Source organism: Eriocheir sinensis, unplaced genomic scaffold (assembly GCF_024679095.1).
Source record: "Eriocheir sinensis breed Jianghai 21 unplaced genomic scaffold, ASM2467909v1 Scaffold26, whole genome shotgun sequence".
Taxonomy (NCBI): domain Eukaryota; kingdom Metazoa; phylum Arthropoda; class Malacostraca; order Decapoda; family Varunidae; genus Eriocheir; species Eriocheir sinensis.
In genome coordinates, this window is record NW_026111565.1 from 83,231 (window position 1) to 107,500 (window position 24,270).

At 42.9% G+C, this 24,270-nt stretch overlaps 1 protein-coding gene across 1 annotated transcript in view; it reads right to left on the reverse strand.

Annotated features, from left to right (window-relative positions):
• Positions 1-9,701: 9,701 nt before the first annotated feature.
• LOC126991325 (uncharacterized) overlaps positions 9,702-24,270 on the reverse strand; it is a 30,060-nt gene continuing 15,491 nt past the window's right edge. The window contains 2 exon segments of the mRNA XM_050850103.1: positions 9,702-9,738; positions 10,251-10,871. Coding sequence (XP_050706060.1) covers positions 9,702-9,738; positions 10,251-10,871 — 658 coding nt within the window.

The window sequence follows — 24,270 nt, forward strand, 5'->3', positions numbered from 1 at the left end:
TTGCCTCTTATTTTACCCGGTTTGAGCGAGTTGCTACCCTCCTCAACATTGCTAAGAGCAGTTATGCAGTCCACTTGGGAAGCCTACTCACAGGTAAGCTGGCTGAATTCTATACCACCTTGTCGGAAGAGGTCACAGGCGACTACAATCAGCTAAAAGAAGCCATTCTGAAGCACTCCCATAGGACGAGTGATCACTACCGCACCGCCTTCCGCTCAGCCAAGATCAACGTTGGTGACACGTTCCAGCAATTCTCCACCCATTTGACTCGCCTTTTCGACCACTGGCTCAGCGCGAGCGAGGTAGACCACTCTTTTGCTTCGCTGAAGTCCTTCATGATCCTCGATCAATTTCTAGCCTCTGTTTCCACAGAACTGCGGTTGTTCCTGAAAGAAACAACGTTCAGACCTTAGAGGAGGCAGTAAACGAGCCGATGTTTGGGCTTCAGCACACCACTCTTACCCACGCAACCCTGCGTCGGAACGCGGCAAACGACCATCCTCACCAAAGCCGCCTCACTAAAGGATTCGCCACCTACGCCACGAAAGACACCCTCGGTGGTTCGTTGCCATAACTGCGGCCAGAGGGCCACATTAGACCTAACTGCCCTCAGAATCCTTATCTTTTAAACAGAAGTCCAAGCCAGAACCAACCAAGGAGTCTCCCAAAATTGGCTTCTGCCGTTCCGGATCACCGTCTCGTCAGTATTACACCTCGGGCACCATCAACGGCTCTAGGGTATCCACCATTGTTCGCGATACGGGTTGTTCAAGTGTCCTGGTATCCGAGGAGGCATTGCCGGACGCTGATATTTCCAACGGTAAAAGGTTCGCTGCAGCGACTACTGGTCGTGCCGACTACTTCCCTGTGGTAAGATGCCTCGGTGCCCCTATTTTGACGGTTGGGTTGATGCCATCAGGGCCCCACTTAAGTTTTGCACAGTGCTGGTAGGTAACATTGAGGGAGTACGTGCACCTGACGACCCAGACGTGACAAAGGCATGTGACGAACCTACACCCTTTTCGGTTCCTTCCGACCAGGTTCCCGGGAAAAGTGTTCAAGTTGTCCAGACCCGGGCCGCTGCCGCTCGCAAGATTCAACCCTTGTATTCCCATATCTGGAGCCCCTGGGTATTACTGCTCAAGACTTCTCTAATTTGCAGAGTTTGTGCCCTACTGTAGCGTCACATCGTAACAAGGCCACTACGGGAGAAGTAGAAGTCACTCGCACCGGCTCCACTTTCGGCTACGAGTTCTCGGACGAACTGCTCTACAGGGTTTGTCGGTCTTCACATCACAGTAACCAGCTGGGGAAGAAGTATCTAGTAGTCCCTGCGGAGTGCCGACGGTCAGTGTTGACAGTCGCCCATGAGAGTCCCCTGGCAGGACATCTCTCCCATCTGAAGACTGGCATGAAGATTGGAGAGCACTTTTACTGGCCAGATATGTGGTCTGATATACGAACCTTCTGTAGGTCTTGTGACAAGTGCCACCGTATGTTTGTTAAGGGACGCCTTAGGCCGGTCCCTCTTAAACAGCTTCCCATAATTACTGAACCGTTTGCTAGAGTAGCAGTTGATATTGTTGACCCATTGTCTCCTCCCACATCAGAAGGACACCGTTACATCCTTACCTTGATTGATTTTTCTACCGGTTTCCTGAGGCTGTTCCCTTAAGGACATCACCTCTATCTCTACTACCGAAGCTTTATTGACCATCTTTTCCAGAGTGGATATTCCCCGTGAGATACTGTCTGGACGGGCCATACAATTCACATCTCAAAATGATGGCCGAACTGTACAGGCTTCTTGGAGTGAAGCCGCTCTTCACTACCCCTTACCATCCGAGTGGGAATGGAAGAATAGAACGTTTCCACTCTACCCTGAAGTCCTCCCTCCGGAAGCTGTGCTCTGACAAGCCTCGAGAGTGGCATCGCTATCTACCGGCCGTATTGTTTGCTTTGCGGGAGATGCCTAGTGACAGAACAGGATTCTCTGCCTTTGAACTCTTGTATGGAAGGGCTGTAAGGGGGCCAGTTTCAGTTCTACGGGATCTATGGGAAGACGGTAAGCTTTCAGAGGATGAAAGGTCTTGCTTCCAGTATGTCATCGATTTGAAGGACAAGCTGGCCGACTGTTCCAAGATCGCTGCCCAAAATTCCACCATTAGTGCCACCCGATACAAGACCTACTTCGATTTGAACTCTCAAGATCGTCAGTTCAAGCCTGGTGATGAAGTTCTCGTCCTTCTCCCTGACACTTCCAGTAAGCTATTAATGGCTTGGAGTGGCCCCAACAAAGTTCTAGAGCGTAAAAACAGGGTGAATTATCTGATCGATGAGAAGGGTAAAGAAAAGTTGTATCACGCTAACCTCTTGAAGCTGTATCACAGACGCGCCCACATAAACCAAGCTACTATCCTAGATGAGCCTTCCATCCCTAGTGACGGACAAGATATCTGTGAAGTAGCCTTCTCTCCGTCCCAGGGTGACTGTCTTGACCCGGCCGAGGACTTTCCGATAACCCCACATGGCCGTGAAGACCGCGACGTCTCTGATCCCCTGCCTGCAGTAGGAGAACAACTCACTCCTGATCAGCAGAACGATCTCCTCTACCTCACGGACAAATTTAGCGATGTCTTATCAGAAATTCCAGGCTGTACCTCCACTATCGAGCACGACGTCAACCTTTGCTCCTCCGAGCGAATCAAGCCTAAACTCTATCCCATTCCTTTACATATCAGGCCTTTCTTCCAACAGGAAGTGGAACAACTTCTTAGTCAGGGAATCATCAAACCCTCAAGGTCACCTCATTGTTCCCCGGTCGTTATGGTAAAGAAGACTTCTGGCAGCTACCGCCTTGCCGTGGACTACAGGGTATTGAATTCCATGACTATATTTGACGCGGAGCCAATCAACACCATCACGGAGGACCTTCACAAGTTTTACGGTAGTAAGTACTTCTCTGAACTAGACTTAACTAAAGCCTATTACCAGGTACCTCTGACGGACCGAGCCATGGCACTGACGGCCTTCCCTACACACTTGGGACTAATGGAGTTCTGTCGCCTCCCTTTTGGACTCGTCACAGCATGTGCAACCTACATTAGGCTCATGCGAATCGTCCTCGCCGGTCTGGAGGGAGTCACCTTCTACTTCGACAACATCTTCATATCAGGTTCAACTTGGGAAACACACCTGGACGCCCTCCACGCTGTCCTCCTCCGTCTCAGACAACATGGACTGACGGCCCGACCTTCAAAATGCCGATTCGGGTTTACATCCATCCAATATCTAGGCTTCATTGTGGACGGTAACACACTACGGCCTCAGGAAAGTAAAGTATCTGCCATATCTTCAGTCACACCTCCTACAACTAAAAGTTGCTTTGCTACTTTCTAGGCATGATCTCCTTTTACCGAGTCTTCATACCTCAGGCATCCTCCTACACCAGTGGACTCTCCGACCTCCTGCGGAAAGAGAACCCCGAACCACTGGTATGGTCAGATGAGCTGCGGACCTGTTTCGAACAACTCAAGTCAGCACTGCACTCTCAGCCAGTCCTCGTTGCCTGACCCGTCACGTCCCTTCGTTTTACGGACCGATGCATCAAATCAAGGTTTGGGCGCTGTGTTGTTGCAGTACGTTCAGGATTATCAGCACCCAGTAGCTTACGCTAGCAGGAAGCTCCTAGACAGAGAACGCAGGTACGCTACAATTGAAAAGGAATGCTTAGCCGTCATCTTTGGGATTAAGCATTTTGACTACTATCTGCGGGGCAAGGAGTTTGTGCTTGAAGTTGACCATAAACCTCTCGTCTACTTGACCCACTTCAAGGGGAATAATGATCGTCTCCTTAGATGGGCACTTTGTCTTCAAGGGTATCGATTCAGGGTTGTACACATTCCTGGGAAGGATAATATTGGAGCAGATTTCTTAAGCAGATGTTAGTTATTGTGGGATGCTACATAAATCAATGGGTTTCTTTTACTGTTGAATCTCTTGGTTTGGTTCTATGGTTTCTCTTATGTCGGTTTGGTTTAGGTATTATTCATTCATATGAGCTAGGCTATATTTGTCTTCCGATTTCTAGCTCGATACTCTGTATCGAGTCTTGTCGGCGGAGATGTGTAAAGGGAAGACCACTATTAACTCCTCAACTCCAACATAGCCCCGGAACACCTCACTCGACCTACACTCATCCCGATCGAGGCTTCACACTACCCGCAGCGGAACGCCTCGAACGCCCTGCCCGAGCTCCACCGGCGCGAGTGGGGGGGGCCCTGACGTCAGCAGCCGAAGCAACCTCGGACGTTGGTGCGCTGAGGACGAGAGACGACTCCAGGACTCGGTCGAGCCAGCTCGCTAGGCACTGGCTCCCCTTCACCACCTAACGAGTCCTCCACCTGACGAGGCTGCTGCCGCGTTACGCCCGGCCCGGCACTGCCCTCCATCACTCAGCCGTAGCACCGCCGCGGTCTACCCGGGGAAGACACTGTTGGCCCCGAGACCAAATACCCGGGCCGCCCTTGCTGGCCTTACCACGCCGGCCTGCCTACCTGTCTTCCGTGGGCTGTATGAGCGGCCTCACCACGCCGGCCGTCCTACCTGTCTCCCGTGGGCTGTGTGAGCGGCCTCACCACACCGGCCGTCCTACCTGTCTTCCGTGGGCTGTGCGAGCTGAAGTGCATATTAAAGACGGAGTTAACATCTTGCGTATCGCTTCTCCTGACTACACTGTGAAAGGGGGGGGGGGAGCAAAACACCTGGCCCAGAAGGAAAACTGTTAGCCCGGAACAGCCTTGGGCCCCTGCACTTTCGTTTCCTTCACAATGATTTAAACCTTAAGTGCTTAAAAGAGGGGGAACACCTATGGCTTCCTATTTACTTCGGCCTCCCATAGCCTGAACAAGTTTTAGGATGGCTGCTGGTGTTTCAGCTAATTTTTTGCAAGACAGCCACAGCCTCCCGCTGCAGTGCCACATTCTCTCGTTGTAAAGCCACAGCCTCTCTTTGAGTCCCCACAAGGTCGGGAATAAAGTCCCGTACTTCTTCATTTACATGAAGCTGAGGTGCCACCTTAATCTCCTCCATGAGACCTAGAATAAGAAAAATGCAGAAATTAAAGCAAGCCCACAAATTTCATAAATTTTGTTGTGATGTGTATCTTGGAATGGTAGAGTGAAAGAAGAGGATTTTTGGCAAAAATAGTGTACCTGTGAGTGTGTTCATGCTCTCTGTGGAGTGCTACTTCTATCTGCAGGGAAGGGGCTAAAAAAAAATTCTTCTTTGACTTTGAACTTGATATTATACATATTTGATATATGTGGGAGTTCTTGACCTGCTACCACCCCGGCTTGGCGGGCGGGACGATGGCACGGAACGCGGTCGGTCCTCCACAGTAGCTGGTGACTGGGCACCGAGAAGAAAAAGATTAAGGAAATTGTCAGTGGCATCACATAGTGTTCTTACTTAGTAATTCTAGTCAAGTCTACGTTGCCACCTATTCCTTGGAACCCTCTCAAGGGTGTGGCCACAGTAGTAGTACATAAGTGTTCATTCTCATGAACGAATATTTTAAAATAAGACGCTATCAGCGGCATGAGAGTTTGATGACTAAAGAATGAGACGTTCTGTGCCAATTGTTAAACTGTAATGGGTTAACAGATGAATATAAGAGAAACATTGTTGTTTATAGCAGCATGAGAAGTAGAGTACTATATGTATTAGGTCTGTCTTGGGCATTGATTAGTTCAGAATGAATTTAGCAGTAATTTTGAGATGTAGGTAGGTATGAAAAGTGGAGTGATTTGGCCATGTTTAGATGAACGATATAGTGTAAGAGGTAAGGCTGGGTGTGCAGTATTCATGTTAAAATGAGTTTTAGAAGAGTGTAAATGGGTATAGTTGGAAAGGTTCACGAATAATATGGGCGAAGTATAAAATTGTGTTGACAGAATCTGTTACGGTATTGTTTGTGTATGCCTGTTTTATTATAGGACACAAAATTGCAAAGGAGGGAATTCCCAGTACCCTCACTCTACATTTTTAGTCGCCATTTTTAGTCGGCCATCCCCCCCGCCATGGGGGGGGGGGGCATAAATTCCCCCAGGGAGGGCTCCCCTTCTGGCTGCCGACTTGAGAGGTGTCCTGATAACTCCTCGAACCTTCTCCTTATCAATTTATGCAACATTCGTGGTCTTCGTTCTAATTTTCGTTCTGTGGAACACCATCTCTCCTCCTCTAAACCTCATCTTCTCTTCCTCACCGAAACACAGGTTTCTGAGGCTACTGACAGCAACCTCTACTCTGTTCCCTCCTACTATCTCTATCCTAAATTTCAATCCAAAGCTGGATGTTGCGCCTACGTGCGCAACGACATCACTTGCTCTCGTGCCGACGACCATTTTTCACCATCTGGCTAAGACTTCATTGTCATTCTATTACTAAATACATATGTGCTGTTTATCTCTTACCTAACTCTACTAACTATGTAAAATTCTTTGACTAATTGAATTCTAAAGTGGAGCACATCTTGACTCACTCTCCCTTCGCTGAAATCTCCATCTTGGGATATTTCAATGTTCACCACCAGCTTCGGCTTTCATCCTCTTTCACTGACCAGCCTGGTGAACAAGCCTACAACTTTGCTCTCCTCAATGACTTAGAGCAGTTGGTTCAGCACCCTACACGTATTCCCGACCGTCTTGGAGACCGGCCCAACATACTAGATCTCTTCCTTACCTCTAACCCTTCTGCTTACTCTGTCAAACTGTTCTCTCCGTTGGGCTCCTCCGATCATAACCTTATTTCTGTTTCCTGTCCTATCGCTCCTGTACATCCTCTGGACCCACCGAAGAGGCGATGCTTCAGGCATTTTGCTTCAGCTCGGTGGGACGACCTGAGGATGTACTTTTCCGATTTCTCGTGGAATGATTACTGCTTCCAGGAGAGAGACCCCTTTGTGTGTGCCCAGCGCATCTCAGAGGTGATTGTCTCTGGAATGGAGGCATACATTCCACGTTCTTTCTCTACTCCTCATGCTAAAAAGCCTTGGTTTAATCATGCTTGTTCTCGTGCTATTAAAGATAGAGAGGCAGCTCACAAAAGGTTCCAGAGCCGTCGAACTCCCGCTAACTATGACCTTTACATTTCAGCCCGGAATCGTGCCAAATCTATTCTCCAACTTACCAAAACTTCTTTTATCAATAAAAAATGTCAACACCTTGCTTCTTCTAATTCTTCCCGTGACTTCTGGCATCTAGCCAAGAATATCTCTTCACTTCTTCCTCTTTCCCTTTTCTCCTTAACCCTGACGGCAGCACTGCCGTCTCATCTGTCTCTAAGGCTGAACTCTTCGCTCAAACTTTCTGTAAGAACTCCACCCTGGACGATTCTGGGCATATTCCTCCTACTCATCTCCCCCTCTGGATGTAGCTAGTGTCGGGGAGAGTGAGTTCAAGGTACGTGAAAAGGTAGAGAGGTTGGAAGATAGAATAGGTGAGGTAGAGAAGAAGGTAAGTACCTTAGATACCTGACCGTCTCCCCAAGTTCCCACCATTTTGTCCTGCTTTCCGTTTCCATCACAGCTCCCGTTTCCATTATTTTATTATTTTATTTATTTATTGGAGTTACTGGATAATTCTTGATGTCCCATTCTTTTTCCTTTTTAGGTTACTAATAAATATTGTTATTGTTATTAGACTATGATCGAGTACCCATATCACCGAGATAACCACTCACTGAGTGGTGATCTCTCTCTCTCTCTCTCTCTCTCTCTCTCTCTGAATGAAGTGAATATTTATTTTTTCGATAAAAAAATAGCATGTATAGTTATTATGGATGTACTCGATCATAGTCTAATAACAATAACAATATTTATTAGCAACCTAAAAAAAAAATTGGACATGAAGAATTATCAATAAATCCAATAAATAAATCCGAGCAATCTGGAACCGGTACCGAGCAATCTGGTACCGTTAGTACCGGTACTGGTACCAGTACCTGCCCATCCCTAGTCAGTGGCGTCCCGCCTTCTGTCACGAGGGGAGGTGGCGGCGCACGGTCAGCTGACTTTGACATCTCAAGTTACCAGTGTTGCCATCATTTCCTCCACAACTTTTACATTTACAAGATGGGTGGAGTAAAGAAGAAGGATTCGATGAAGAAGATATACCTTGAAAAGGCAAGAAAAGTCTTACAGGAAAAGAGAAGCATGGCATCCCATCAAACAGAGAAAGAAGCGTCCACCTCAGCTGCTGGCCCGGTATGTGGAAAGCAATGTATACAGAGACCTTGGGATACCTCTAACATAAAGGACTATGAAGTACCTGCAAAGAGCTGACAACCAAATGAAGAAACCAATTAAAAGGAAGATTCGCAACAAACGTCTAGCGAGGGACCTCGCCTACGCCGCAGGGAGTCACTGAGCGCGCGCCGCTGAACGTCGTCAAACTTCAGACGCCGTTTTCTCAAAACATAGGTATGTACGCTCTAGCTAACATATCTTTCTTATTTATTGATGGATTTTCAGATTCTTTTTTGCATTCTCTCCCTAGATAAATTGTCTACAACTGTGAGTGAGCACTTTTTTGAAAAAATAACAAGACAAATTAATAAAAAAATGTTTTGTTGCAAAAAAAAGTTAGTGTTTTTATTAGCATACTACTATCCTGTTTAAAGAAGATTCCTTCAAAAGTAAACTGTCACAGAGTTGGAACAACTCTTCTTTTACATAGAAAACTAAAGAAAAGTTTTCTAAGTTGAATTGTTAATGAGTTATGTTGCGATTGGTAAGACCATTTATTTTATAGGTTTTAATTTTTTTTTTTCAGATAACTGGCAGTAAATCTTCAGAAAGACCTCTTTTATCAGTACATACTTGCAAACTTTCAATAAAGTAAAATCACTTAGCAACAATGTGTATTAATGTTTTACCCCCAATTTTGCAGAGTATCACTTGTACAAACTTTCATTACTGAGCATTCAAAAGCGTAATAGATAGGCATTCCTTGTATTTATGCTCTCATTTTAGCAATAATGAAAAAAACAATTACAAAAACAAAACATAACCCCGAACAAAATATATTGTTTCTCACTTAGAATGATATGAAATGTTATAAGATAAGCAGAGTCCCACATTACACTTACTACACTGGCTGGTGGGATGTTTTTGGCAACCATCACCTGTACACCTTATTTTCCTTCCTGGTGTTTCTGTGAGATAATGATTCATGTCATCATAACGAATATCATCCAATACACGTTTATCTCTCTGCGCCTCGTTAGACCTAGGCTGTCTTTGATCTTGTGGAGGGTTACCATACCTAGTTAGATATACATCAGCAACATATTCCTTGAAATCACATTGCTGTAAATTGCCGCCAGACTTTTTATGTAAAAGCCATGCATTTTGTAGTGCCACATCAATAAGCCATGTAAAAATGCACCACCATCACTTTTTCCCTCGAATCGCAATACGATGTTTACTTATATTTTGATCTTATCTATCAGTTCCTCCCATGTGCTGATTATAATGTTGAATCATCTTTGGACAGTCAAGTTCTATCTTCTTCTTTTCTTTTTGGCAATATCGTTTCACTTTACCTGAAGAGTCACTTGTGTGAACTGTTGAGCCAATTGTCACGACTGAATTATCCATCTATCTGCATACAGTAATCTTGTTTTCTGTGTCCACAAAATACTCACTGCTTCCTCTCTTTTGCTTCTTCATTTTGGGGACTGGTGTCATGGGGCATGTCTTACACCTTTTTTCTCTTATAGTGCCTGTACCACCAACATTTCTGTCTTGTAGTTCTTTAAGAAGTTGGAAGGTTGTGAAAAGATTATCAAAGTAAAAATTATAAGGAAGGTTTATCTTACCTTCTGGCAATGAATCTATGTTTTTCAATAGTGTTGCGGTACATTTACCGAACGTCTTCTCGTTTTCAGGATTTCCTTTGTATGTGCATCCCTGATAAAGGTCAAAGGTAAGTAAATATCCACTGTCAGTATTCAGACACCAGGCTTTATATTAAAATATTATGGGTTTTCTTCTGATGCATTGCTGACAGCCATGTTTACCGAAGTATTCGATCATTGCTTCATCATGTGACAAAGATTTCTCAGGCTGGAAATGGGCTAAGAACCTACGTGAGATCAGATTTATTAGTGGGCGAAGCTTAGCGTACTTATCAGCTTTATCAAGTGAGGAGTTGTTAGCAAAATGGATAAACTGCATAATTTTCTCAAACCTGTTCCTGTTCATAGCATTAAACACAGTTTCATTCCTAGTTAAAGGTGAATTTCTCCAAAACGATCTTCGTGAAGGAACTGGAACTATGCCAGATACCACAAGAATTCCTAGGAATACTTTTAGCTCTTCTTTCGTTACTGTAAACGAAACTTCTCCCTTGAAGTTAGCATAGACAATGGACTGATTAACTATCAGACTCCATATTTCTTCATCGAAGAAAAGTTCAAAAAGCTCAACAGGGGAAAAATCTTAGTACCTTGCATAATTTGCCTCTGGAAAGATGCAATCTAATGTTGTCTGAATAGTGCCCCGAGACCATTTAGGCTTCTTGTATCCTGAAATGCAACGAGGAGCAGTACCATGCTCATCATTGCTTTTATCTCGGTCATCACCTTTATCTTCTTCATAGCCTTTACCATCATCTGTAGTGTGCCGTCCATCCGTAAATACTGCCTCAGCTAAAGCATTCAGTTGTTTACCTGAGATATTGTATATGAGCCCACCCTCATCTTCTGCAGAATCTTCGTCAGTAAAGATGTCATTATTTGGTTCTATATACACTGCAGCAGGTACATCCTCCTCTTCTAAGATGCTTAGAATGTCATCACAAGTCAAGGGTCTGGAAAGAATACGATAATAATTGTTAGATAAGTCAGAAAAAATACAACATTTTCAGGAAAATGTCCCTGTATTTGCCTTGCTTTACATATATGTAACGGCACATTAAATTTGGTATAGAGAAAAAAATAAAGTAATGAAATTACATTTACAACATAATTACATTCTTTCATCCCAGGTTGAACTATATCAGTAATAAAAACCTAATATACTTCAAAAGCACTTGCTGCTACTCAACACAAAACCATTAGGATGAATTCTTTACACATTTCCATACTTGAGCATACGGTACAGGATATTGCTCCTTATTCTCGAACCTTAGGCTCTTCCGTTAATGAGTTGTGGACCGGCATGGCTAATATGTACCAAATGGAACTTGTTCTACAAGCCTTGCCTGCCTTGGTGAGTGCATTCAACTCTGTCCTCCTCCTCCTCCTCTGTGCTTTAAAAATAGGAGTAGAGGAACACCAACTAACACCTTTGTTTGATATGCATGCCATACACCACTACAATCCCTTGCTGGAGTCATTCCTAACGTCGGACGCTATAGTGATTCACGTTCCCTTCAGGTCAAAGGATGTGTTTGAGGTTTATCAGCTGGAACCTTTCCATTTCTCTGTCAATAACTCGGTGATGGTGCTTGACTTACCTGCCACAGTGGTCTTAATTCGTAATGATTTGTCGGTTTATGCAACAGAGTATCACAATCTCTATTTTTGCTCAGCGTCACTCTTTGCATTCCTCCCGTTGACAGGTGGTATCTGCGAGGTGGTGCTGACCCAGTCAGATGCTTCTAAAGCTCTAGAGACTTGCCCCTATCGTCACGTCGTCCCTAAATCACTTTTCCACAGGAGGTTCTCCGGATTTCGCTACTTCTTTTTTCACACTACCATTGTTTGTGACAGTGGTCTGTCCTGAAGGCTCAACTTATAGAGAGGTTGTACGTCACCTGGCGTTGCGGGTGGCTTGTTCCCTACGTTCTGTCAATTTGACTACCTTTCCGGAGAAGCTCCATCATGGATTTGCAGCCACAAATACCATCCCAATCTATCCTATTGACAGTTTAGTGAATCTCACCTTTTCTAGGATGAAGTATGTAACAAATAGCCTTTCCGAGCTAACCTTTTCAAATTTCTCGGAATTGGAATCTGCTGTCCATGACTCTCTACCGGTTTACCTTGCCCCATATTCTATTATTATTCCTGTGGTTATTTTTATCGTCATTGTCATTCCCCTGTTCGGCCTTGTTAAGCGGGTACTGATTTTCTACCTTTTTCAGGCAAATGTTGCACCATCCCGCTGAGTTCGTACACATTTCGAGACTGTAACATGGATAGATACACTAATTTTTAAGGTCGGGTAAGTCGCGGGGTCGCGACTTTTAGGTGACTGAGCGATGTAATGTGTATATTATAATGTACATGTGAATGTGTGACTGTATGTCGCAACACCATGGTACAGCCGCGCCACAGGATATTTACTAACACGTAGGTGCTAGGTTGTGCTTAAGAGGTGCTCCTTGCCGTGGGAACGGTGCTGAGCTGACAAGCCTGGGCACCAGATTGTTCCTTCAGCCACCACTGAAGCCGGCAGAATACAGTGGGCGGCGGGCCGAGCAAGACACTGCTCGGGATGTGCGTACGACTGCTCAAAAAAACTGTAATTATTATGTAAAACTTATAATATAGTTAAAACGCTAAACGTGTTTAAATCTACCAGAGAAAGAGTAAATTAAGTGAACTCAAAGTAAACTTAACGGCTCCGCTCGGCAAAACATAATCCACATCACTTAACTTAAAGGGCAATTGTGTTAACTCAACCACTTCTATCATCTGGAGAAAGCAGGCAACGGTACACCGGACCTGACGAGAGATAGCAGTTCGTGCCCTTATCACAAACATAACACTTACCCACAGTTACTATAAAAACTAACAAGACAAAAGAGGTAACAAAGTAATATGTAAAAAATGCTCACATTTTAGAAGAAGTCATTTCTCCAGCGGGAGCTACTTGCCAGTACGATGCCTGTGGGCAGAATGAGGGATCTCGTCTTCTTCTCTCGCTTGAATGTGTTTTTACAAGTCTTGTGTAAAATTCTAAAAAGCCTGTTCAAACCTGTCTCAAACAAGAAAAATGTAGCGAGCATTAGTTTTAGCAGAAAATTGTGTTACATATATGTAACGCTAGGCAGATAAGGGTTAATTAAGAGAGAGAGAGAGAGAGAGAGAGAGAGAGAGAGAGAGAGAGAGAGAGAGAGAGAGAGAGAGAGAGTAATAATAATAATAATAATAATAATAATAATAATAATAATAATAACAATAATAATAATAATAATAATAATAATAATAATAATATTAGTAATAGTAATTTTATTTCCACCAGAAGTGGTTATTCTTATATCAAAATATGTATGGTTATTACAGTGAGATAATTAGTGATTAATGAATTATGTTTGAGTTTCGATTAAATAAAAACTCTTTCAGACTATATTTGAATTTATGTAAGGTTTAGTTAGGGTTAGTTAAGTTTAGGCCCGTTTATAGAAAGTTGTCTGGCTCCTGCATGTGTCTGTGTGTGTTTTTGGTACATACAGATTACCCTGCTGGCGTGTTGTGCTGTTGGTGATGCTGTTTACGGAGGGGAGAGGCATTAGATATCCAGGGTATTGACCATGTAGATGTATATATATTTTCACTGCTGTGTCAGAAGTTATTTGTTGTGAAACATTGAGCCATTTGAGTTCCTTAATTATTGGAGTTACATGAGCATATTTCTGGGCCTTGCCTTCTTCGACTTTAGCTGCGAAGTTCTCTAGTTTATGTACTTTAATTAGCAGTGTATTGTTAGTTGTCCCCCATATAGTATTACAATTGTTTAGTATACTTAATGCAAGTGACTCTATCATAAGCTGCGTTTGTGGGTTTATCAAAACACTGTTTTACTCTATTTACATACATAAATGTTCCTAAGATTTTCTTACTGATTTCGTTTATGTGGTGTTCACACACTAAATATTGATCATTATCCAATCCTAAATTATTTACGTTGTTTGAGGGTTCGATATCACTGTCATGGAAGAGGATGGTTGTGTTATCAGGTATTCTTGATATTAGTAGTCTGCTTCCTATAAATATACATTTGGTTTTCTGGGTGTTTAACATTAGACCATTTTCATTAAAGTACACCATGGCTTAATTTGCTTAGGGACACGCTCGCCCGCCATGCTTGGCTGTGTAGTGTTGGGCCTGGCTGTGCGAGTCGCTGCATGTCCGTCTTCCCGTCATTTTGTCCTGCCTGATGTTTCCATCCTTCCGTTCGGCTCCATTACTATATTAACTTATCTATTAGGTAATTCTTCATGTCCGATTATTATTTTTTTAAAGTTTTGCTAATATATATATACTGTTATCGTTATTAGACTACGAGTCCATCCATAGTAACTTTATATATATGCTATTTTTTTCTCGAAAATTAAATACTTCATTCAGTGGGAGAGAGAGAGAGAGAGAGAGAGAGAGAGAGAGAGAGAGAGAGAGAGAGAGAGAGAGAGAGAGAGAGAGAGAGAGAGAGAGAGATTTTTTACAGAAAATTTAATTAGGAATTTCATCAGACGTTATGAAGATAAAAAAAAATTACTCGTCGGTACCGGTACACGGTACCTGATTTTACTACCGTACTATTTGAGTACTACCGGTACTCAAATTAACGGTACCTGCCCATCCCTACTGCCTGGAGCTCGCAGCGCGGACCAATGAGACCACTGCCCTGCCGACCACGTGACGTCATTGCGCGGAGGAGATTGAAAATTGGAAAGAAACTTGGACTACTGTGTGCCCTTACACTGTGGTTGCCGCCTTTATCCCACCTCCCCGCCGCCTCCATCTGCCATGTTACCTTGTGTTGTTGCTGCCTCCCTCTCGCCTTAATTATTTCATTAACTTATCTATTAGATAATACTTCACATCCTATTCTTTTTTTAAGGTTTGCTTATATATATATATATATATATATATATATATATATATATATATATATATATATATATATATATATATATATATATATATATATATATATATATATATATATAAATTGATATTAGAGTATGAGTCCATCCATGATAACTACGAATGCCGGTTTTTTTTCGAAAAAGTAAATATTCACTTTTCACTACTTTTGCAACAGTAAGTCATCAATCATTCAGTCACATTATTCAGGAGAGAGAGAGAGAGAGAGAGAGAGAGAGAGAGAGAGAGAGAGAGAGAGAGAGAGAGAGAGAGAGAATATCCATATCACCGAGGTATCCACTCAGGCTTTGAGAGTCTCAGCCTCTCACTCGTGTGAGGGGGAAGAGAGGAAATGAGCCCGAGCGACTGGTCAGTATTCCCTCCTCCTCTGTCTCTAAAAAATACCGCTAGCTACTTTAACTAAAACTCGGTCAGGGCATGTTGAAGCGATGAGGACTCGCACACTTTAAACTATCTCACGTGATAAATTATGATGCAATGTGCCTATATTCTACAAGACATTGATCCCAAGTGTGTATGCTAACATTTTTCATGTAAAGTGGTGAGAAACACTCAACCAATTATTTATTATAAGCTAAATACTCGCAGCTAAGCTAAAACCATTCTCGCATTTTTTTCTAATCTCCTGCCGCATGTATAGCTTGAACCATTTTTCCAATAGATTCCACGAGGATTAATGTTCAATCTGGCAAGTACCGAACATAATCTAGTGAGTAATACTCGTGACAAAGAGATATTTAAAAGGCCGAAACCCGCATGCTGGTGAAAAGAGCCGCTGAGCGGCCGAACTCACCCTGACCGAGACCAACCAAAACAAAGCCTCCGTGACGGGCAGCGACTGCAAGCAACCTGCCTCATCTCAACCCACAGACCTCGCACACACCACACAATATGCTTCAACATCCACTCACTCCCGGCACAGCTGACCTCCGGATGGAGAATGGTCCACCTTCATTGAGTGCCGTCACACTGCACCTCTACGAAGCCAACTCACCTCCCTGGACGTGGTCACCTTTGACCTGCCCACGCTGCTGGCGGCGGCAGGCGTCCACCCCTCACGACAAGAAGCAGTCATCCGCCTCACCTGCGCCTTCCTCAGGAAGACGGGGTACCTGACCCGCCTGTGAGGCCCTCACAGGACGACACCAGGGCTCATGTGAGTGATTAGCTCGCCGCAACTCATAACAACAACAACAACAAACACAGAAATGACTTACTTACACACCTAAGACAAACACTGGGGCACCAGACTGACAGCAAGCTTAAAAGCACAATCCTGGAGGCAGTGCACTTTGCCATCAAGGAGGCTCCAATACTGCCACAACACCCCCACACACTTGCCCGTCTTTCATAACAGACTCCGTCACTGCCCTCAGATTCCTCTCAGTATTTATTTCCATTTCGTATTATTTTAGTTCATTTGAGTTTTGAGGCATCGTTATTGTCAGAATTAATAGTAACCATAATATAATCATGTGAATCTTACCCCCCCCCTCAATTAGGTTACATATACTAAGTAAATATTGAATTTATGGTTCAGAACGGGTTGTTAGGTTTGATATAGTTGGGTTAGATTGAGGACTTAGTTTTTTACATGTAAAATAATCAGGGAAAATAATATCACTCTTGTTAGGTAGGGCTGTCACAGTTTACGTGTAGGGCCTTCACGGTAAGTGTGGGGCTGTCATGGGTTGGGACCGTCTTGACTATATTTCATTCATTTGCACAAAAAATGATACCCCCAAACTCTCAAATAAACTTAAAGACTATGAAATGAGAAAAAAAGGAAAAAGTACTATGAAAAGTATTTACCCTCCTCTTAACGCACACCACATGCTGTGCTTCTTAAGCACACACTCCTGGCATGACTGTCCTCGGGGGTAGACAACCTGGCCCACTCTCATCCCCAGCCAACAGACAGGCCTCCAGACCAGTGTGTGTGTGTGTGTTTAGGTGCTGCCTGTAGCAGCGGTATGCTATTTTAAGGGGCCTTATAGACGGCTCCAGTCCGTTAGTGCACTTACGAGTTATGTTGTTGTTAAGTCCCCTAATAATGCACTACAAATACTCCTGGTTTTTAGGCATCTACAATTGCCATCGGAGCCCTCTAATCACGAAGAGCATTCGTAATGGTCAGATTTAGCAAGAGAATTATCAGTGATAAATATTGTAAGTGGTCTGATGAATTTGGCCCTGGAACGGCAGTGACAGCTGACCTAAGCACTAACTGACTTACTCCCACAGCCGTAACCCTGGAGGCACATAATCACCTCACCAACAGCCACAAGTAACTTGCACTGCTGATACTTTAGTTTAGAGGCTGTGGTTCCATGTGTTGTCCGTTATGAGTACAGGCACCACGGAGGGCTGTAGAGGGAGCAGAGAGGTGTCCAATGGGCGTCTGTGAAGAAGGGTATCCAATGGGCGTCTGTAAGCTGGAGTACATGTCGTGGTAGTCAAGGGAACAATGCCGAGTTCGCTTGCCGCGCTCAAATTGACATCGTGTGGTATGCTATGGTGCCGCCTCGCCCGTCCCGGCAGCATCGCTGCCAAGCGCACGACGCTCAGCGTCGCTCGGTGGAGGGCGATTATCACGATTTCCATCGTTCGACATCGCACCACAATCATTGTACTACCCACGAGCAAAGACTATAAAAGAAAGATAGGAAAGCTTCTATCTAAAAACGATAAGGAAAATGTGAGGCAGATATAGACCAGCAGCGCCATCTGTTGAGCCGACGCCAAACTATTTCAAGTACGTCGTCTGCAGGTGTACGGTCTCCTCTTCATCTTCTTGTGACTTTATCGCTTTGTAGTGTGTATCATATTATGCGTAGATCTTATTTATGACATTATGTATGAACAATATTTATTTTTTCATCAATCATTATGTGTTATATGATTATTATATGCTATCTTTCATCAGTGGTGGGTGGTATAACCACAAAGACCATAGTTCATGAAGTGTAATTTTTTTACACACACACACACACACACACACACACACACACACACACACACACACACACACACTTACACACACTAATTAGTGTATTTTTGACAAAGAAGCAATGATTTAAAGGTGCAGTGCATGTAGATATATGGCATGTAGATATATGGCACGCCTTGTGCATTATAGAAAATGCATGAACACAGACACACAAGCAAAAGAAAATATGAGAAAGAAATATTGGTCTCATAATTATACACAAAGTAAAGAAAGATAATAGGGCAGTAATGCAAAGGAATAATCTCACGCAATATAGGAATGAGAATAATAAAGAAAATTACAAAGAGTTACATAAAACTAGGCCATATAAATTGGTTTATACCTTTCTTACACAAGGACATAAAGAAGAAGAGTAAAGCAAACATGTATAACAAGCAGAACTTATAGATTATCTGAAGTACACAGTGCAGCAGGAGGTGCTCATTGGTCTCCTCGACGGTCCTGCACCAGGGGCAGTGACTCCTTGGGCAGTGAGGGTCGGGGGCCAGGCGCAGGCGGTGGAGGTGAGCGCTGAGTCGTGTGTGGCCTCTAGATGGCCTTGCCCAGGCGGAGGCGTGTCAGGTACTCCACGTGTCAAAGGTAAACAGACTTGGGGTCTTGGTCTTGGTGCTGGGTGTCGATATTACACCAATGCCATCTAGCGAGCCGACGCCAGCTGCTCACAGAGTTTCGTTCAGCTTTCCTGTCTTTCTTTTATAATCTTCGCCCACGAGTCCCAGCGCTGTCGATAAAGTCAATGAGGCTCATGGTGTTGGCGATGCTACTGCAGGGGTAGATTGGTTAGTATACAAGCAGGTGGACCCACCTCTCATTCATATCCTTGTGGGGACACCCAGCACGCTTAATTGTAGTACATCGTTGCGAAGTCGAACTGGAAACGAGAACCAGCCAAGCATCAGTCGAGCAGATTATTTATCCATTACAATAATCGTGCATACGTCGCAGGTGCCCACGATGTGTTGCCTTGGGACGGACAAGCATAATTGCCCTCCTTTGCAAGGTGGGCAAAATTTCACTCACCTTAGCGGTAGACATAGGTGCGACAGTCAATGTAATCTCAGACTCCGCTTACAGGTCACTAAAACGACAGGCGAGAGGGTGAAATTGGCCGCTACAAGAGAACGACCTGAATGTGGTAGGCGTGACAGGCGTTGGGAATCCTAGGGCGAGTACCACTAACAGTCAGCTTACATGAAGAGGTATGTCCCTATCGAGATTTCTTTTATGTATCTAGCAGGTTTGCCTTACCTGTAGATGGGATCTTAGGAATAAACGCCATGAAAGACCTGCACATAACCATAAACCCTGAAAGCAACCCGATCGTGTATCAAGGACGACGCATACAGGGGATGGTAAATCCATCGCCTATGTCACCAGTAGTCCCGCCCTCAGATGGGGAAAATGACCAATCCACCACAGACTCAGGGTCTGCCACCGCCCAAGTGTCACCTCTTACGGGCAAACCACACGAGAAATTACAGACTTGTGGCGGACAGTAACGGCAGTCGTATAAGGACCTCAAATAGTTCCGGATCGTGCTGCAAAACTTGTTAAAATCCGGTAAACACTGACAGGTGACATTCCTACAATGGTGGCGTGATCTATCAGCCGTGGGTATTTTCTACTGTTACATGCATTCCTAATCCATGGTAATATATAATTATAATAATAATACACTGATATAATTGCAAATACTATAACACTGAGACTCCAACATTTTCGGTATCGCAGTTAGTCGCAGAGGCAAAATCGCAAATGTGTGATCCCAGCATAACCATTCCTTGTCAACGGAAAGATTACGGCCTGAGCGGGGCTCGAACAGCCTCCTGTCAGACTGTGAAGCCTGGTAGCGCAGCGCTCTAATCAACTGAACTACGTATACGGAGCGGTGTGTGTGTGTGTGTGTGTGTGTGTGTGTGTGTGTGTGTGAATGCCGGTAAGCAAAAATATTCATATCTTAAATATCATAAAATGAATTTTTTTTATAATCATTCAGAGAGAGAGAGAGAGAGAGAGAGAGAGAGAGAGAGAGAGAGAGAGAGAGAGAGAGAGAGAGAGAGAATTTGTAGACGGTAAGGGAAACGGAGGCATGCGGGGAGGGATAGTTGTACATTATTATTGATAATTTATACTTTTAGGTGAGGAAAATGATTCAGTTTTCAAAGCAATTCATGCATATAAGAATAATATATATATATATATATATATATATATATATATATATATATATATATATATATATATATATATATATATATATATATATATATATATATATATATATATATATAATATCAAAATAATAAATATATAATAAAAAAATGCCAAATCTAATTTATATTACTTTATCTTAACTGCTACATCAATCATTAATATATACACCGATAAAAATGTAGAAAAATCTATATGTTTTCAAATGATTAAAATTCAATATTCGTGAATGATTTTCAATATGAAAATATCGATATTTTATCAATTTCCTTGAATAAATTTCTCGTGCGAGGAAACCTCGTGTATAATGAGACAACGGAGTGTAAGGGTTGTGGGGATCGCCCACCTAATATACCCACAGCTACATGTTTCAAACTTCATCAGCTTAATTATTTAATTATGGAAAATAAAGAGACCAAGCCATAACGTTTTAGTAAGATCCTGCGAATAGTGTTGGAGTAAAAAAAATCGGTATTTGGTCAGTGCCTTTTATAATCGAGCCATATTCATTTCTAAATATGAGGCATGTTTAAGCAAGTATCTCTTTTTTATCCAGCTATCAATAAATACCTTGCATGTAAAGATCAGAGGCGCGACGATCACCTGTCAGGGGTGGGCGCGGGTACTTTGAATTGTCTTTTTATAAATGCGTGTTTGGCAAAAAAACTATCCAGGAGTTTGTTGACAAAGTCCTTATATGTTTGTGTAAAGTTACAGTGATTTAAAAAAAAGTTATTATTTTTTATATATATTGGAGGTGCAACGTCCCCATAAACAACACAGCAAAACAGAAGAAACAAACTAGGCAACACAGGAAGGGAGACCCGTAAACCCTGAGAAAATCCCCAGTCGTGACACAAACACTGTGATCCATCAGTCACTGCTTTGATCCTTCATGCGGTCACGCAAAGATGAAGAGTTAGAGGAGAGAGAGGAGGAGGAAGGTGGAGAGCCGTGTGTATGTGTGTGAGTGTGTGAGTGTGTGTGTGTGTGTGTGTTTTTTCTTCCATCCTCCACCCTCTGTTCCATTCCCTCCCTTCTCTTCCCCCTCTGTCCCTACCCCAGACCACAGCTTCTCCCGTGGAATGAGGTATCTGTGAAGGGATGTGTTCCTAATCCTTCCATTCCTCCCCACCCACCCCTCCTCCCCCTTCAATTCCCTTCCCTGATCCTTCTTTCGTTCCCTTCTATTACTCCTCTCCCTAGACCCAATATCTCTCTCTCTCTCTCTCTCTCTCTCTCTCTCTCTCTCTCTCTCTCTCTCTCTCTCTCTCTCTCTCTCTCTCTCTCTCTCTCTCTCTCACACACACACACACACACACACACACACACACACACACACGGCCATTAATTACTTCGTTACATCTCATCTCGTTTAAATCATCCCTTCGCTTACCCGATCTACTACAACTAACCTGCAGGACAGAGTGGGAGAGAGGGAGAACCAAAGGTAAGGGGAGGATGTCAAAGAGGATGTGAGGGAAATTTGGGATAGGAAGGAAGGCGTGTTTTGCCTTTTACAAGGAAGAAAGAGAAACGTAAAAGGGAGAGGTGCCAGAGCAGGAAGAAACCCAGGAGAAAAGGAGGAGGGAAATTTTGTTGGGTTAATGTGAGGAAGAATGTTAGCTTAAAAAGCAACACCGAAACACACATAATACATAATGTTGGGGCGCAATGGGGAAGGTGTGTGTTGCATGAGAAGGAAACAAAAGAGGCTGAGGTGACATATCGAAACGTTAACACATGTAAAATCAGTCAAGAAAAACATGTTAGCTTGTCACGAGTCTGCTTGCTTTAGTGATTAAATAATTTCGTAGGCACTTCCGTTGCCTGATGTACGCACGTAGAATATCCTCCAGTTCACACTTCACGCAAGAAAGTAAGGGTCAATACAATTTAAAAAATAAATATTGTATCGCTTTTGTATTAATTTTTTTGGAGAAAGGTTGTTCCACTGGCCTCCTGTAGTCATATTTTTATCAAAATAAAGAAGTAAGAACATGACGTAAGGAGTCTGCAAGAGGCCGGTTGGCCTATAAAAGACAGCTCATGTAAGCCTAACCCCATCTAACCATACCATCCATGAATTTATCCAACCTCTTCTTGAAGATAATTAATATGGTATTGATCAAGTCTTCTCGTAACCTTCCCCATTTCTAGAGAGTCTATCCTCCCCTTTCTAGAGAGCCAATCCTCAAAAGGCAAGTTTCTCACCCAATGAATAATTTATTTGTCATCTCTTTACATAATTTAACATATTGATATCCATTCTATAGTAGGGTGACAAGAACTGAACCACATAATCAAGATGAGGTCTAACTAGTGCTAAGTAAAGTTTCAGGATGACTTTAGCGCTCCTATTGCTTGCGCTTCTCGGGGTGAAACCCAGTACCCTGTTTGAAGTCGTTCTTAATTATACTGTGCTGTACATTACACTGCTTATTTCATTTATAGTTTTACAAACGAGTTAAACAAATATAACATAATTCCTAATTGAGGTTCGAAAGAGAGAGAAAAGGAAGAATTAGAGGAGGAGGAGAAGGATAGTGGAGGGGTAGGATTTGGAGGAGAAAGAGGAGGAGGAGGAGAAGGAGGAACACAAAGTAAGAATAAACAACAGCAGACCTGATGGTTCTTACGAGGCTGTTTATGACAAGCTACACTAACTATCTAATCAAAGGTGGAAGATGAAGGACAGCAAAAGCGAAGCCCCCCCCCCCCCCCTCCAGCCAAAGCTGACAGGGAAGGAAAAAGAACCATGCAGCATGGAAAAACTGCATGGAAATTATGTAGGAAAGAGGAAAGAACTACCATTACTGCTACCACTAACCGGGAGATCAAAACGGACAAGAACACCAGTATTCAAAAGAACTTAACGTTATTTCGACAATGAGTAATATCTTAGTTGCTGATTGGATTCAAAATACTTATATAATTTATTTTGAAAGAACGTAACCGTTGTACTATCGACGACATCACAGGGTAGATAATTCCAAACATTAACGACTCGATTGAAGAAGTGTTTGGCTTCGTGCGACGATAATCTTTTACCACTTATCTTGAATTTGCCATTTCTTCTTGTTTTATTTAATCGATCAACGGTAAAGTAATGTTCCGCATTACTATCACTGAATCCTTTAAACATTTTAAACACTTATATTAGATCGCCTCGCAATCTTCGTTTTGATAGGCTGAATAAATTTACTTTTTTAAGCCTTTCTTCATGAGATAAATTTTTCAAGCTAGGAATCATTTTTGTTACTCCGTTGATCCCGTTCTAACTTTTCTACGTCTTTTATGTAATAGGGAGACCAAAACTGTACACAGCACTCTAGATGGGTTCGAACCAGCTAATTATACAGTTTTAATATTACTTTTTTTTCCGATTTATTATTAAAGACTCGTCCGATGAAGCCAACCAATTTGTTTGCGGTTTTACCTACCTTTGAACAATGCTGACTGGGCTTTAAATCGCTTGATATAGTGATTTCAAGATCCTTTTATTTACTTACTGCAGAAAGTTGTTGGCCATTCATTACGTACTGAACGCGATTGTTATTGTTTCCGATGGGTAACACTTTACATTTGTCAACGTTAAATTTCATTTGCCATTGATTGGCCCAACGTGCAAGTCGATCTAAATCTGATTGCAATGCTTCTTCGTCGAGTGTTGTAGTTACCTTACTAGCGACTTTTGTGTCATCAGCAAATTTTGATACTTTGCAAGTGAGCCCATCATCGATATCATTAACATAAATTAAGAAGAGCATGGGACCAAGCACTGATCCTTGAGGTACGCCGCTTCTGACATCGAGCCAGTTAGATGAAACACCGCTTATAACTACTTTCTGTTTCCGCTCAGAGAGCCAGTCCGCAAGCCAATTGTGAATGTTACCCGAGATGCCGTGCGGCAATAGTTTACTGAGCAACCGTTTGTGGGGGACCTTATCAAATGCCTTTTAAAAATCCAGATATATGATATCTACTGATCCGCTTTCATCGAGCCCCTCAAAAATATAATAAAAAAAAAAACAAGTAAGTTAGTTAAACACGAACCTTTACTACGGAAACATGTTGCGAATTATTTATTATATTATTTTATTCGAAGAATTTCACCACATTGTCGCGAATAATAGTCTCCGTTAACTTAC